Genomic DNA, 15,468 nt, shown 5'->3' with positions numbered 1-15,468 from the left:
TGGGTGCTTTCCAGGTGGAAGTATTCTGCACCTTGTTATTGAGGCAGATTGCTCTGGACCCAAAGCCCTGGGCCACCTGTCTTGCACCCTGACCCCTTCAGAGCCAGACGGGGCCACCCTGCTGCAGCCTGATCCACCAGCCCCTCCAACCCCTGACCCCTGCAGCCTCGGAATCTCCCCCAGAATTCTCTTTATGTCCTTGGTAGGCCAAGAACTACTCTAAATAACGAGGAAAAGAAAGCTGGGTGGGCATCGTCCCAGGGGAACAGGTGGCCAATGCCCAGAGGGGTGGCTGCAAGGGCATCACGCAGCCCCTCCGTGCACTAAAAACCTGGACGTGGTTTCAGGGTCCATCAGCCAACTCTTGGGTGTCCAGATGCTGGTGGTTAAATCTAGAATGATGTAGGGTCCAGAGCTGGGCCTCCCACCCTCACGTCCACTCAGCACCCATTTCCCCGCCCCACTGACAGTGTGCCTGGCTTGGCTCCCAGGGCATCTGGGCGGGACGAGGATGTTGCAGCTGGACTAGGAGAGTGGAGGCTCAGGAGGGCCTGTGCGGGTGCCCCACCTCACCCTCTAGGAGACTCAGAGCAGCAAAGAGAGAGGCTGAGGAGATGCACTTCCTGGGGACACGGTGACAGTCACCTCACCTTGTCACCTCCTTGGGTGAACAGCCAGCAACCTCTAGTAGGAGGAACTTCTAGCAGAAGCGACCCGGGTCCCGGACAGGGCAGAGAGACTCAAGCAGCTGAGAGGGCCCCCTGGAGTACGGGATTCCGGGTGGGGGCGGGGGACGTTGGAGGAGGTTGAGGAGATGAAGGGGCGCGAAGCTCCCTGTGGATGTGCCTGGGCTGCATCCTGCTCTCCCCACGAAGGAAGGGTCTCCTCCCCTTGAATCCCTCTCATCCACCTCACCCGCCTCCCTCATCAACGTCGCTCCCGCGGGCAGCTCAAAAGATGCTGTGGGCTGAGGCGGGGAGGGAGAGACAGACGCTCGGTGTGCGGCGGCCACCCGAGCCCAGGTCGGAGCCCCTGGGGCATCTGGGGCCGAGGGCGCAGGAGGGGCGGGTGAGGGGGGACCGGCGGTCGGCAGCGTGCTCGCCCAGGAGGGGCTGGGGAGGGGGGCGCGGCAAGCGAGGCGCTCCGTCCTTTCCTTTGCAGCGGGGGCTGTGCATACACCCTGCCCTCCCCCGCCCCCTCGGAAGCGACTGGGCAACAAGTTAAACTTGGGGGGAGGGCCGGGAATGGCCGTCCCGGGGGCGCCGAAGCCCGAAGCCCATCGGTGGCCCCGGCGCGGCGACGGCCTGGGCTGAAGACCTCGGCATCTGAGGCGGGAGGCGCGGGGGCCAGGGACGGGCAGGGCCGAAACGTGAGTCTAGGACCACCGGTCCTAGGCATCTTCTCCGCGTGGCCGACCTATGGGAATTCGGGGAAGCGGAAAGTACCGCTTCCAGCAGGGAGGCGCGGCAACTGGGAGGCGGAGCCCGTGGGTGGGGCGAGGGGAAGGCCGTCCGCTCCGATTGGGTACTTTGGTCAGAAGCTCCCCTCCGATTGGCTGTGAAGTCAGAAACTCCTCAGTGAATGGGGCCCGGGGGTCGACGGGTAGCCAGGCTTGGAAGTGTGACCGCAGTTGTCAGCTCGTCCGAAGAGGCGTCGCGATGGAGCCCCGGGCGCGCGGTGTCCTGGCGGTGCTGCTGCTGCTCGCGGCGCAGGTGGGACGGCGGCGGAGGGGCTCGGGGAAGGGAGGAGTCTGAGAACGGGAAGGGGGCTGTGGCCTGGGCGCGCGTCCGGAGCGAGGATGACCCGGGCGGCGGGACATCCCGCACCCGGATTCCCATCCCGAGCAGGTCTCAACGGGAAGTTTCCTGCACCCAAAGGCCCAGCAGGCGGGGCCGAGCCCGCTGCACATCCTTGGTGACTGAGCGCGGGGAGCCCCAGTGGAAGGGGCGGGGCATGCGAGGGACGGGACTGCGGAGGGCCGGGGCTGCGGGGGGGGGGGGGGGCTGTGTGTGTGTGTGTGTGTGTGTGTGTGTGTACATTCAAATATATAATACAAAGATGTACACATTCAGATACACATACACACTCAGATCCCCGTTCCCCACCCATAGACAATATCCTTTCTTAACACAGTCTATATGCAACAGGTGAAACAATTGACTATAGACTAGAAAAAATCAAATACTAAATTCCAAAGGTTTACTACCACAAAGGGTCTAGTTCTGGCCATGCAAATAAAATAGGCGCCCACCATCGAAGTAGTCAACAAATCCACATGCATTTGGGAACTAAAGAACATATTCCCCCCAAATATTACTGCTCTGTATCGCGAGTGGAACAGCATGGAGATGCTCCCCCGAGGAAGCCCACTTCCACGAGGGAGGCAGTGCTCCGGGTTGGGGGGTGACTGCCACTCCTTGCTCAGGGGTCTCGGTGTCTGCGTCCATCAGGAGCAGAGGCATCTTTTGATAATGCCAATCTCTTTCTGATTGAAGGTGACCATGGCAACCGGGGAGACCCGGTGTAACCCGGGGGAGTATGAGGTTACCAGCCTTTGCCGCTGCAGCAAACTCTGCCCGGCTGGTGAGTCTGGGACCACTTCCAGAGCCTTCCGGGGCAGACCCTGCCTGGGAGGAGGGAGGCCGCAGTCCCTTCGAGCAGAGCTGGGGGCTGCCTGTGGGGAGTACCTGGCTGTCTGTGGGTGGGAGGGCCTCTCCTGGGCAGCTGCCCAGTGCCCCACCTCTGCACCCACCTTGGGGGCTCTCGTGTGAACAGAGCGGTGTGTGCTTGTTTTGAGATGGGTGAGGTGAGTTCAGCAGGGCTTGGAGGACAGAAGTGGTGGCCCATGCCCAGGCTGGACACGCCCACCTTCCCACCCGCACCCCATCCACACTCAGACAGGTGTGCCCACGTGATCAATGAAAGTCCCTTCACGGCCTCCTCTTGTAAGGGTCCAGCCACACACCTGTACCATCACCGTGGGCATCGTCCACTCACACACACCTGTACACGTGCCTCATTTTATCCGGGAAAGTGTGCCTTCCGGGGCTCCTGGTTCAGAGACCAAACACCCAAAACCTGGACACTCAGCCCCATATCCTCCCCACACACACCCGCACACACCCACCAGTACACACACTACATACATCTATACACACACATCCATGCATTCACACGCACACCTACATGAACCACATGTACGAAAGAAAGGGACACAGTTGGTCCAACATGAAATCTTGTGACCTCTGCCCAGCATCCACATACTGCATGTCATCAGTAAAAGCCAAGGGACAATTCAGGTCCCCGGTTTCTGGGACACCTGTGGCCTCGGATCAGTCCAGAATGTTCCAAGGAGACGGGAGGAGAGGGGTGGGTACTGTGCAGGGCGTCTGGCCTCCAGGTGCCTTGGGACCTCCTCATGCAGAGGCCTCAGAGACCAGGCAGGGTCTGCGGCAGAGCAGGACAGCCCTGGACACCCACCTCCCCTCCGTGTACCACCTGCCACAGGCTACTACGTCAGCAAATACATAGACCAGGACCACAGCGTTGGAGAATGCAGGGAGTGCGAGTCTGGAACCTTCCGGGCCCACCCCAGTGAGGAGAGCAGCTGCGTGCCGTGTTCCCAGTGCCGGGAGGGTGAGTGGGCTGCCGTCCAGGCAACGTGCCCCTGTCGACTGGCCCTGTGGGAACCTCACCAAAGGAAATTATCACAGAGGAACACGGGGATGGGGCTGCTAGAGCAGACATCACAAAGTGCTTGGTTTTTGTTTTGTTTTGTTTTTTTGGGGTACGCGGGCCTCTCACCGCTGTGGCCTCTCCCGTTGCGGAGCACGGGCTCCGGACGCGCAGGCTCAGTGGCCATGGCTCATGGGCCCAGCCGCTCTGCGGCATGTGGGATCTTCCCAGACCGGGGCACGAACCCGCGTCCCCTGCATCGGCAGGCGGACTCTCAACCACTGCGCCCCCAGGGAAGCCCCGAAGTGCTTGTTTTTATCATGATGCTGTGTGTATTGGCTAAAGAATCAACCTACAGGTCATTAGGATTTCAGAGTTGCTATGTATAAGGATGATATACAGAAGTTCTTCCAAATCTCTGTATATCGGTGACATTGTTTTTTAAAATGTAATTGAAAAATACCACTTCCATTAGCAAAAAAAACCCCATACAAACAAGACTCTTTGGAATAAATCTAGCAAAGCATGTGTAAATGTGTAAGTGAACAAACAACATTTAAGGAAATCTAAATATGGAGAGGAATACCACAAGATAGTAAGCAGGAAGGCTCAACATTTTGTTGGGGGGTTTTTTGGGCCACACGGTGTAACTTGCAGAATCTTAGTTCCTGACCAGGAACTGAACCTGGGCCACAGCAGTGACAGCGCAGCGTCCTAACCACTGGACAGATAGGGAACTCCCTCGGTGTTTTAAAAATATCAGTTTTCCCAGGAATGGCTCTTAGATTTAGTGCGTTCCCAATGAAAATCCCAACAGAATGTATCAACTTATCATGCCATACCCCTTAAGTAGATACAATTTTTATTTTTAAAAAGTAAACTATCCCAATAGGAGATTTCATAAAACTGGCTATGCTGACAGTTGCCAAAACAACTTCCTTCTTTCCTAAAGGAGGAAAACAAGATAGCACACTGGCTCCCCCAAGTACTAGGACTCTGTACAGAGAGACAGTTCAGCAGTGTGATATTCACGTGGGGGTGGACAGTGGGCCCCGTGGAAATAGCCCCGTAGATGTGAAATGTGGGGTGTGGCCCCATGAGCGAGCCCGTCACAGGCGAAAGGCGGGATCCCCCAGTGATGCTGGGAGAGACCGTTCAGTGTCCACACTGAGTAGTGCTCTTCTGATCTTTGTGGGGCAAACGAGATGGACAGAATGATTTGGGGGTGTTTCTGAGCAGTTGGCCCTGTGCCCCAGCCCAGATTGCAGGGGCACCCACGGGCCCCTCCACAGACACTCCAGATGCAGGGGATGAGGTCTGGCTGGTCCCTGTCTCCATCCCTGCTGGGGAAGGAGGGGGGGTGAAGATTCTGAGGCTTTGACTACGAACCTGGACGTGGCCGGCATGGGCAGGACAGAGTCCAGGCCCCTGTGACTGACCCTTGGCCTTCCCTCCAGCAGATCAGGAGGTGGTGACTGAATGCTTCCCAACTAGCGACCGGCTATGCCAGTGCAAGCAGGGCAACTTCTACTGCGACTCCATGGACTGCACAGAGAGCTGCTTCCGGTGTAAAAGGTGTTGGCCTGGGGTGTGTGAGCTGAACAAACAGGCCTGGGCATGGGTTCCCTTCCTCCATTCACTGCCTGTTTGGCTTTGGGTCACTTATTCTTCCGCCCCCTTCCCAGAGCCTCCGTTTTCCCATGTGTAAAATGGGGCTAATGGTAGCACCTGCCCCACAGAGGTGTCCTGAAATTAAGTCAGACAAGTCACCTGGATGTTTCCACCTGGTGACGGACTGGAGTCAGTGCTCATTCCTTCCTTCCTTCCTTCCTTCCTTCAGGTGTGATCATGAGCCCCGCTGTGGCCTGCAGGTCTTATGGCAGGCCTGGCGCCCCCAGCCATGGTGGAGACCATCCCAACACCTATACAGTGACAAGCCCATGAGGGACAGAGGGGATGCTAGAGACAGCTCTCTAGAGCAGATGCCCCGTGAGGGAGGGAGGGAGGAAGCTCCAGGCAGAGAGGACGGCAGTACCACGCCCTGAGGCAGGGTGGGATGCCCACTGTCACGGTAAGAGTCTCCTGGGGCTGCTGTAACAAAGCACCACAAGTGGGTGGCTTTTAATAAACAACAGAAATGTATTCTTTCACGGTTCTGGACACCAGAAGTCCGAAATCAAGGTGTCAGCAGCCGTGCTCCCTCCGAAGACTCTCAGGGAGGAATTTCCCTCGCTCCCTCAGCTTTCCATGTTGCCGGCAGTCCTTGGCGCTCCTTGGCTTGTAGACGCATCACTTCAATCTCTGCTTCCACCTCCGAGTGGTCTTCTCCCTGTGCGCTTTTGTGTATCTGCATCTTCACGTGGCCTTCTCTCTGCCTGCATACAATTTCCTTCTTGTAAGGACGCTGGTCATCGATTCAGGTCCACCCTGATCCAGTATGACCTCATCTTAACACGATTACGTCTGCAGAGACCGCATTTCCAAATAAGGTCCCATTCTGTGGTTTCGAGTGGGCACAGATATTGGGGGGACTTTGGGGAAGACACTTACAGCGGTAAAGCCACGTGTAAAATCGCTCATGTTTGTAGACTCTTAAATACAACTCAGACCGTGTTGAACTGTTGGCTTGGGGACCGGACAAGTCCAGAGTAAGGACTGCCCTCAGGTCTGGTCTGATCAGGGCTCTGGCTTCTCTGGACTTGCTTGCCTGTCCCCTTCTCCATGAGCTTCATCTTTAGGCTGACTTCCCTCTTGGTAGAGATACGGCTACAGCAGGTCCAGTCCTCATAGCCACGCACATCTCTATCCGGGAACAGAGACAGAGGGAGGCCCCTCCCCTATATATCAGAGAATCCCCAAGCTTTATTCCCATTGAGCCAATTTGGGCCAGATAGCCCAGGAAATGCCAGACACTGATGGCCTGAAGCCTGGTGGGGCAGCACAGGACCTGGGGCTGGTCCCTCGAACCCCTGACGGGTGGGTTTTAAGAAGGATGCTTTGGGCTGGGCCTGGGCGGGGAGAAGTAATGCTCAGGGTTTCTTTATTCTTCCTCTCAGGTGTGAAGACAGCACCATCCTTCAACCCTGCAACGCCACAAGGGATACAGTTTGTGCCTTAAAAATTCATCCAGAGGCTGGTACGGTCTGATTCTGTCTCTTAAATCCATAAAAGTAAAAAGTTGAGGCTCTGTGGGCCCTAAGGTCCCTGTTGTCACAATTCAACTCTGCTGCTGTTGCTTGGCTGTGTGTGAATAAAACTTTATTTATAGCAGTGGGCAGGACTTGGCCCATGGGTCACCGTTCATACACTCCTGTCTTGAGTAAACAAATAGAATCCTTGGGGACAAGCGGTGGCTCTGCCATCCTTGTCCCCATGTTGGGGCCGTGTCGGCTCAGGCACTATTTTTTTTTTTTTTTTGCGGCACGCGGGCCTCTCACTGTCGCGGCCTCTCCCGTTGCGGAGCGCAGGCTCAGCGGCCATGGCTCACGGGCCCAGCCGCTCCGCGGCATGTGGGATCTTCCCAGACCGGGGCACGAACCCGCGTCCCCTGCATCGGCAGGCGGACTCTCAACCACTGCGCCACCAGGGAAGCCCCATTCTTTTTTTTTATTATTGAAGTATAGTTGATTTACAATATTGTGTTAGTTTCTGGTGTACAGCAGTGATTCAGTTTTTTATATATATATATACATACACATATTCCTTTTCAGATTCTTTTCCAGTTTGGTTTATCCCAGGATACTGAATAAAGTTCCCTGGGCTATACAGTAGGACCTTGTTGTTGGTCTATTTTATATATAGTAGTGTGTATCTGTTAATCCCAAACTCCTAATTTATCTCCCCCTCATCCCCCCTTACCCTTTGGCAATCATAAGTTTGTTTTCTACATCTGTGAGTCTGCCTCTGTTTACTAAACATGTTCATTTGTGTCATATTTTTAGATTCCACACATAAGTGATTTCATGCGGTATTTGTCATTCTCTGCCTGACTTACTTCACTTCATGTGATCATCTCTAGGTCCATCCAGGTCCCTGAAGATGTCTTGCCCATTTTTATATTCCGTTGTCTGGGGTTTTCATTTTCTTATTTTTGATGATTATTTATAAACATTGGTAATTATTTATAAGCTTGGGATACAAGCCCTTTGTATCGGATATCTGCACCCACCTCTGCCCCCGAGGGTGCCTTTTTACTCGCTTTATGGGGTCTCTTGTGGACAGAGGTCCTTCATTTTAATGAGGTCAAGTTTGTGGCTGTTTTCCTCTATGTTTGGTACTCTTCCTCTCCCGGGTGAGAACTCTTTGCTCACCCGGAGAAAGTATTCTGCTCTGTGACCTGCCAGCAGCTTCGTGGTCTTACCTTTCTCTTTTTCACCCTACACGAACCTGGAATTGGTGTTTTGCGAGGTGTGAGGTAGGGGTCTAGGTTCAGTGTATGTTTTCCCACTGCACATATCGACTACCCCGTTTTGTGTTTTGAAGACGATCCCTTCCCCGCCCTCAGTGTTACTTGGTCATAACTGAGCGCCGTGTCCATCTGGGCTTCCTGTCTGTCTGTTCTGGGGCCAGTGCCACTTTCCTGCCAGCCTTGACATTGGAGCTGAAGTCCCCCTTGCCTCCTTCCACAGGGTCGTCAGGCCACCCTTGGACTCAGCACATCCACTGAGATTTAAAAATCAGCTTGTCAGTTTCCTTCTGTTTTAAATAACATGCAAGGACCTTTTTTCTTTAAATTTTTACTGGAGTATAGTTGATTTACAATGTTGTGTTGGTTTCAGGTGTGCAGCAAAGTGAATCAGCTATAAGTATACATAGATCCACTCTTTTTTAGATTCTTTTCCCGTATAGGGCATTACAGAGTATTGAGTAGAGCTCCCTGTGCTATACAGTAGGTCCTTGCTGTTTATCTACCTTATATATAGTGGTGTGTATATGTCAATCCCAGTCTCCCAATTTATCCCTCCCCCCTCCTGCACCCTGGTAACCATAAGTTTGATTTCTGCATCTGTAACTCTGTTTCTGTTTTGTACGTAAGTTCATTTGTACCCTTTTTTTAGATTCCACATATGAGTGATGTCATATGGTATTTGTCGTCCTCTGTCTGACTTACTTCACTCAGTATGACAATCTCTAAATCCATCCATGTTGCTGCAAGTGGCATTATTTCATTCTCTTTTATGGCTGAGTAATGTTCCATTGTATATGTACCACATCTTCTTTATCCATTCATCTGCTGATGGACACTTAGGTTGCTCCCATGCCCTGGCTATTGTGAATAGTGCTGCAGCGAATACTGGGGTGCATGTGTCTTTTTGAATTATGGTTTTCTTCAGATATATGCCCAGGAATGAGTTTGCTGGATCGTATGGTAGTTCTATTTTTAGTTTTTTAAGGAACCTCCATACTGTTCTCCAATATGGCTGTACCAGTTTACGTTCCCACCAACAGTGCAAGAGGGTTCCCTTTTCTCCACACCCTCTCCAGCACTTGTTGTTTGTAGATTTTCTGAGGATGCCCATTCTAACTGGTGTGAGGTGATACCCCACTGTAGTTCTGATTTGCATTTCTCTAATAATTAGTGATGTTGAGCATCTTTTCATATGCTTTTTAGCCACCTGTATGTCTTCTTTGGAGAAATGTCTATTTAGATCTTCCACCCATTTTTCGACTGGGTTGTTTGTTTTTTTAATATTGAGTTGCATGAGCTGTTTATATATTTTGGAGATTAATCCTTTGTCCGATGATTCATTTACAAATATTTTCTCCCATTCTGAGGGTTGTCTTCTTGTTATGTTTATGGTTTCCTTTGCTGGGCAAAAGCTTTTCAGTTTAAGTAGGTCCCATTTGTTTATTTTTGTTTTTATTTTCATTACTGTAGGAGGTGGCTCAAAAAAGATCTTACTGTGATGTACGTCAAGGAGTGTTCTGCCTGTGTTTTCCTCTAAGGGTTTTACAGTATCTGGCCTTACATTTAGGTCTTTAATGCATTTTGAGTTTATTTTTGTGTATGGTGTTAGAGAGTTTTCTACTTTCATTCTTTTCCGTGTAACTGTCCAGTTTTCCCAGCACCCCTTATTGAAGAGGCTGTCTTTTCTCCATTGCATATTCTTGACTCCTCTGCCATAGGTTAGGTGACCATGGGTGCGTGGGTTTTTCTCTGCACTTTCAATCCTGTTCCATCGATCTATAATTCTGTTTTTGTGCCAGTACCATACTGTCTTGATTACTGTGGCTTTGTGGTATAGTCTGAAGTCAGGAAGCCTGATTCCTCCAGCTCCATTTTTCTTTCTCAAGATTACTTTGGCTGTTCGGGGTCTTTCGTGTTTCCATGTACATTGTAAAAATTTTTCTTCTAGTTCTGTGAAAAATGCCACTGGCAATTTGATAGGGATTGCATTGAATCTGTAGATTGCTTTGGGTAGTATAATCATTTTCACAATATTGATTCTTCCAATCCAAGAACATGGTGTATCTGTCCATCTGTTTGTGTCGTCTTTGATTTCTTTCATCAGCATCTTATAGTTTTCTGAATACAGGTCTTTTGCCTCCTTATCCCTAGGTACTTTATTCTTTTAGATGTGATGGTAAATGGGATTGTTTCCTTGATTTCTCTTTCTGATCTTTCATTGTTGGTGTATAGGAATGCAAGAGATTTCGGTATATTTATTTTGTATCCTACAACTTTACCGAATTCATTGATTAGCTCTAGTAGTTTTCTGGTGGCATCTTTAGGGTTTTCTATGTATAGTATCATGTCATCTGCAAACAGTGACAGTTTTATTTCTTCCTTTCCAATTTTTATTTCTTTTTCTTCTCTGATTGCCGTGGTGAGGACTTCCAAGACTTTGTTGAATAATAGTGGCGAGAGTGGGCATCCTTGTCGCCTTCCTGATCTTAGAGGAAGTGCTTTCAGCTTTTCAGCATTGAGTATGATGTTTGCTGTGGGTTTCTCGTATATGGCCTTTATTATGTTGAGGTAGGTTCCCTCTATAACCCGCAAACACTTTTAAAGGCTATTAAAACACCAAAACAGAAGGCAGAATGAGGAAGGGCCTGATCAGAGAATAAAGAAGAGCCTTTAAGCAGAACAGTGGCAACACGGGAAAGACTCGCTCCTCCCTCCTCTGTCCTGGGTGACAGATTGCATCAGGGTGGCCGAACGTCCACGGGTCTGATGGGCCCGCCCCGCCCCCCGTGTCTGTGCGTCCACGGCTCCTGTCGGCGCTGGGAGCTCAGCAGGGTGAGACGGAGACACCCCAGTGGTCACGCCAGAGGTCTCCCCAGGGTGGACCCTGCCCTGTCCCTTGGGCCAGCGTGGCCCAGCCCTACTGCCATGAGGACTGGCCATCCCCTCCCTCCTCCCAGCCTCCTCCGGGCTCTGCCTGCCGCTGGCCCTGTAGTAAATCCTGCAGCTACGACCACTCACACCTGAGCCCCATCCCGGGATGCCAGGGCCTCTTGCTGCTCTGCTGGCCGGTCAGACCTCCTGCTGCTTCCAAGGATGAGAGAGCAACAGCCCAGGGCCTCTGAGCCCAGGTCCTGTCTGAGCAGGAAGGAGGAGCCTGTGCCTCCTGCCGGGGAGGCTCGTGGCGACAGTCGTCAAGGGAGCACTTCGGGGCCTGGGGAATGGCGGTGCTGCCACCACGCCCAAGAGCTGCACGTCACTTGGATGGGGTAAGCGTGCCTGGCACTGCGACAGCATTCTCTGTTTTGCCTCCTTGCAGGAAACCTAAAGTGGGCGTGGATCCTCCTTGCTGCGACTGTGGTCCTTTCCATCGCCACGGCCATCATCACCGCCATCACTTGCCACTATAGAAGAAGAGGTAAAGCAGAGTCACGTTGATCCTTGAGGAAACCAGGTCAGCAAGGGCACCAGGAGCTCAGAAGTGGGGGCCTGGGGTCAGTGGTTCCTGACGGGAGCCTCTCGTTTGAACACAGCTCTGCTCACTTTCCATCTCAGGGGCCCTGCATGTGTCTGGGCTCGGAGCCGCCCACGGCGTGCTCCCCGACGTGCAGGGCTTGAGACCAAAATCGCAGGGCAGCTGCTGGGGACAGGCGTCCAGGGCGCCGGGGGCCGGGAAGCCAGGAGAGACGGGTGCAGCTCCAGCCAGGGGGTCTTGGAGGAGGCAGTCCCTGGGTGCTGGGGAAGCTTACCAAGTAAGTGCCCCTCCTGTGTTTTCCCAGCTGCGTGTTTTTTCCAGTCGGTTGTCGGTTTTGGGAAACCTAAGGCCACTTTCTTGACTCTGAATTCGAGGCATTTCCTCTCCTCACAGAAGTTGCTGTAATAGTTAATATCAATTGTTTTCTGTTCTTTCTCTTCTTTTTGATTTGCAGAAAATCCAAAGGAGCCAGGCAGCCCTGTAAGTATCCCCTGGGATTTGTCCAGTGAAGCCCCAGGAGGTGGAGGGGTGGGGGACAGCCCCAGGCCTTCCCCGCTGCGTCCACATTTAGCCTGTGCAGTGGTGTCTACGCCCACCTTAGCAGAGCCCTGGAACATCTGTGCTGGAAGATTTAAATTCTGCTGCGGCACAGGGGACAAAAGGCTTTCTTTGGTATCCCAGGGCTGCTGAGACAGATCCCCATAGACGGGGGGCTTAAAACATTACGAGCTTACTGCCCCACAGTTCTGGAGGCCAGAGATCCGAAGTCAAGGGGTTGGCGGGTTTGGTCCCCTCAGGGCTCTAGGGGCAGGTCCTTCCTCGCTTCCCCTGTTTGGGGCTGGACTTGCTTGGCACTCCTTGGCTTATGGGCGCGTCACTCCAATTTCTGCTGTTTTCACACAGCCTCTCCCCGTGTGTCTCTGAATCTCTCTCCTTTTAAGGGCACTAGTCATAGGATACCGGTCCCACTCTTATCCAGTATGACCTCGGCTGAAGAGACCCTATTTCTAAATAGGTCCCATTCACAAGTACTATGGATTAGGATGTGGGTCTATCCTTGGGTGCCCACCATTCAACCCACCACAGGCTTCTCTTGGGATCCCCCGAGGAGTCGGTGGCAGAGCAGGGACCTGACCCTGTGCAGTGTTCCTCTCGAAAATTGCACAGGCCTTGCTTACCTATCAGACAGTTGGCATTTCTTTCCCTAAAAGTGGCTTGGGAAGGGCCTGTCCTGCAGGCTCCTGTCACCAGAAGAAATGACTTTGTTCTTTAGTCACCTAGAAGCAGCCAGCCCAAGGAGATGCAGATGCCCATGGACCTTGAGAGGGGCCAACCAGCCCCTGGTGTGGAGACCAGGCCGATGTTGGAGGTAGAGGACTCAGCCCTGGCGCCCGAGGCCAGGACTCACCCGGGACCCTCCAAGGACGCTGGGGAAATCCTTGAGCTACAGGAGCTGGGGGCCAAAGGAAGTCCAGCAGCCCCAGAGCAGACACTACAACAGACTCAAGCTCCCGAGACCCCCAGGCCCCCAGGCCAAGCAGAGGTGTCCCCTTCCCTCCACAGCCTGGAGCAGGTAAGTGGACCGTTGGGAGGGTCTGAATGATGACCAAGCCCCTGCTCGCTGAGTGCAGGGCTGTGTGTGGCGCTCTTGCAGAGTTCTTGTCTGAGTTTCCTGAGGCTGATATAACAAAGTCCCACAGCCCAGGGGCAGGGAGGAGGGTGTTTAAACATCAGACTTTTATTGTCTCATGGTTCTGGAGGCTGGAAGTTGGAGATCAAGGTGTCGGCAGGGTCACTTCCCGCCGAGGGCTGTGAGGGGGAATCTGGTCCAGGCCTCTCCCAGCTTCTGGTGGTTTCCGGCAATCTGAGGTTCCTTGGCTTGGAGGAGCATCCCCCCATCTCTACCTTCATCTTCACGTGGCCTTCTCCCTGTGTGTGAGTCCCTCTCCAAATTTCCCCTTTTTATAAGGACCCCAGTCATATTGGATTAGAGGCCACCCTAGGGACCTCATCTTAACTTGGTCGTGAGCAACAATGCTGTTTCCAAGTACGGTCACAGTCACAGGTACTGGGAGGACTTCAGAACCTTTGCGGGGACACAGTTCAACCCATAACCTTCCCCAACCCTACCTGCTGTCTGAGGGTGTAACAGGGAAGAGCCAATTCTGACTCCATGTTGGATCTGTTTCTTTGACTTTAGCCATTGCTTTTCATTGCTTTTATTATTACAATCATCCATAATGGCCTGCCTCGGGGAACCCTGCCCCTCTGCCTGAACATTAAACTAAAGTGCCTCTGTTCAGCTCACAGGGAGACAATCTGACCCCGCCCACCTGTGAATGGCTGCAAGAAAGAAGAAATTAATGCATCCCCTCCTCAGTTCCAGGAGATGATTTGCAAGACCGACGGTCCTCTTTACTTTACTTCCCCACCGCCTCTCCCTCTCTATTCTGCCTTTTTACTTTACTTCCCTGTCTGATTCTATAGAAGAAAATGGCACCCAGACTCCGATAAGGTGGTTATTTTGAGACATAAGTCTGCCATCTTCTCGGTCTGCCGGCTTTCCGAATAAAGTATTCCTTGTCTCAACACCTCATGTCTGACTTATTGGCCTGTGTGCGGTGAGCAGCGCGAGCTTGGACTCGGTAACCAGGGGACCATGGCACCCAGGGGGGCAGAGGCTCAGCGTGTGTCCTCGCTGGGCCCCAGGGCTGGGAAACAGCAGGACCGAGGAGGCACAGCCCGTGGTGCTGGACCTGAAGCCTCCCGCGCTGTCAGCAGAGCTGGGCCAAGCACCCCCTGGGTGCCGGGCTTGGCATCTGGAGAACACGGGGCTGCAGGGGCAGGGTGTGCGATGGATCCCGAGATGGGTGGGATTGTCCCCGGTGGGCCGTGTCCAGCCGTGCACAGCAGGAAGCGACGGTTCCTATCCTCCGCTGTGGGGCTGCTGGGGGCTTTCCCGAGTGGGTGACACCTGAATGGGGTTTGACAAATGATCAGACACTCACTAAGTGGCCCTGCGGGGGAGGGCCAGGGTTGCTGGTGATGAGCAACCCTAAGGCAGGGCAAGGTCAGGGGCTGAAGAAAGGGGAGACTGGGAGGAGATCATGGACCCCTGGGCCATCCTTGCACAGCCACGGGGCTTGAGAAGTCCGGAGACTGTAGGTTCCATGGGTCGTGCGCCATTATGCATTATTTCAGGGAGCCGACCTGTGACTTTTGTCGGATTCTCCAGGGCTCCTGAGACGAATAAAATGCAGAAGTTGGGGCCCCTGCCGAGGGTCAGGTCAGGGTGACGTGCCAGTCCCTGGGTGTCCCTCTGGGGCTGTGCTGTAACAGGGCAGCTGTTCTTACCCTTTTTACCAGCCATGGGACAGAGCAGTGAGTCCTTGCCGGCTGTGGGCAGAGGCAGAGCTGACATTTGAACCACGTGGTCAGGCTCCTGGCCTCAGGCCCAGGCATCTCAAGGAACGCCTGGCCTCATCCAGGGAGAACCCCGTGCTCGTGGCAGCTCCTTCAGACGGGTGGTCAGCTTTCATCTGTCTGGTGTCCCGTCCATGCTCGGATTTCCCTGAACTAGGAGGCTGTGTGGATAAGTCACTAATATTTGTCCACAGTGCATGTCTGTAGACCTGTGTCCTCTCCATTGTCTTATCCAGAGAGCAGGTCACCGCCAGGTGACATCGTTCAGCTGTTACCCGAACCCCCCGGGGGGAAGGAGCAGGGCCTGGGTCTGGGAAGAGTCAGGAGCACATGCAGAGCAGCAGGGACCCCCGCCCGCCCAAGCAGGGGCAGCCGTGACGGCACGGTGTCGCCCGCACGCCCAGGCCGTGTCCTGGGGGAGCGTGACCCAGAGGACACGCTGGGCTGTGAGCTCTCTGCTACCCGTGGGGGGACGGAGTGGGGGTGACTC

At 53.5% G+C, this 15,468-nt stretch overlaps 1 protein-coding gene across 1 annotated transcript; it reads left to right on the top strand.

Moving 5' to 3' along the window:
* The first annotated feature begins 756 nt into the window (after positions 1-756).
* LOC111184077 (uncharacterized) lies at positions 757-14,917 on the top strand. The gene is made up of 9 exons (XM_022592260.2): positions 757-1,712; positions 2,496-2,583; positions 3,508-3,636; positions 5,136-5,250; positions 6,732-6,811; positions 11,400-11,498; positions 12,010-12,035; positions 12,829-13,128; positions 13,859-14,917. The coding sequence occupies exons 1-9, from the start codon at positions 1,419-1,421 to the stop codon at positions 13,892-13,894; spliced, it is 1,167 nt and encodes a 388-aa protein (XP_022447968.2). The 5' UTR covers positions 757-1,418; the 3' UTR covers positions 13,895-14,917.
* The last annotated feature ends 551 nt before the right edge of the window (positions 14,918-15,468 follow it).

The sequence above is a fragment of the Delphinapterus leucas genome, chromosome 7 (genome assembly GCF_059928025.1).
Source record: "Delphinapterus leucas isolate spDelLeu-1000000601 "Yukka" chromosome 7, BTC_Dleu_Yukka2, whole genome shotgun sequence".
NCBI lineage: Eukaryota > Metazoa > Chordata > Mammalia > Artiodactyla > Monodontidae > Delphinapterus > Delphinapterus leucas.
This window is presented reverse-complemented; position numbering and strand designations above follow the sequence as displayed.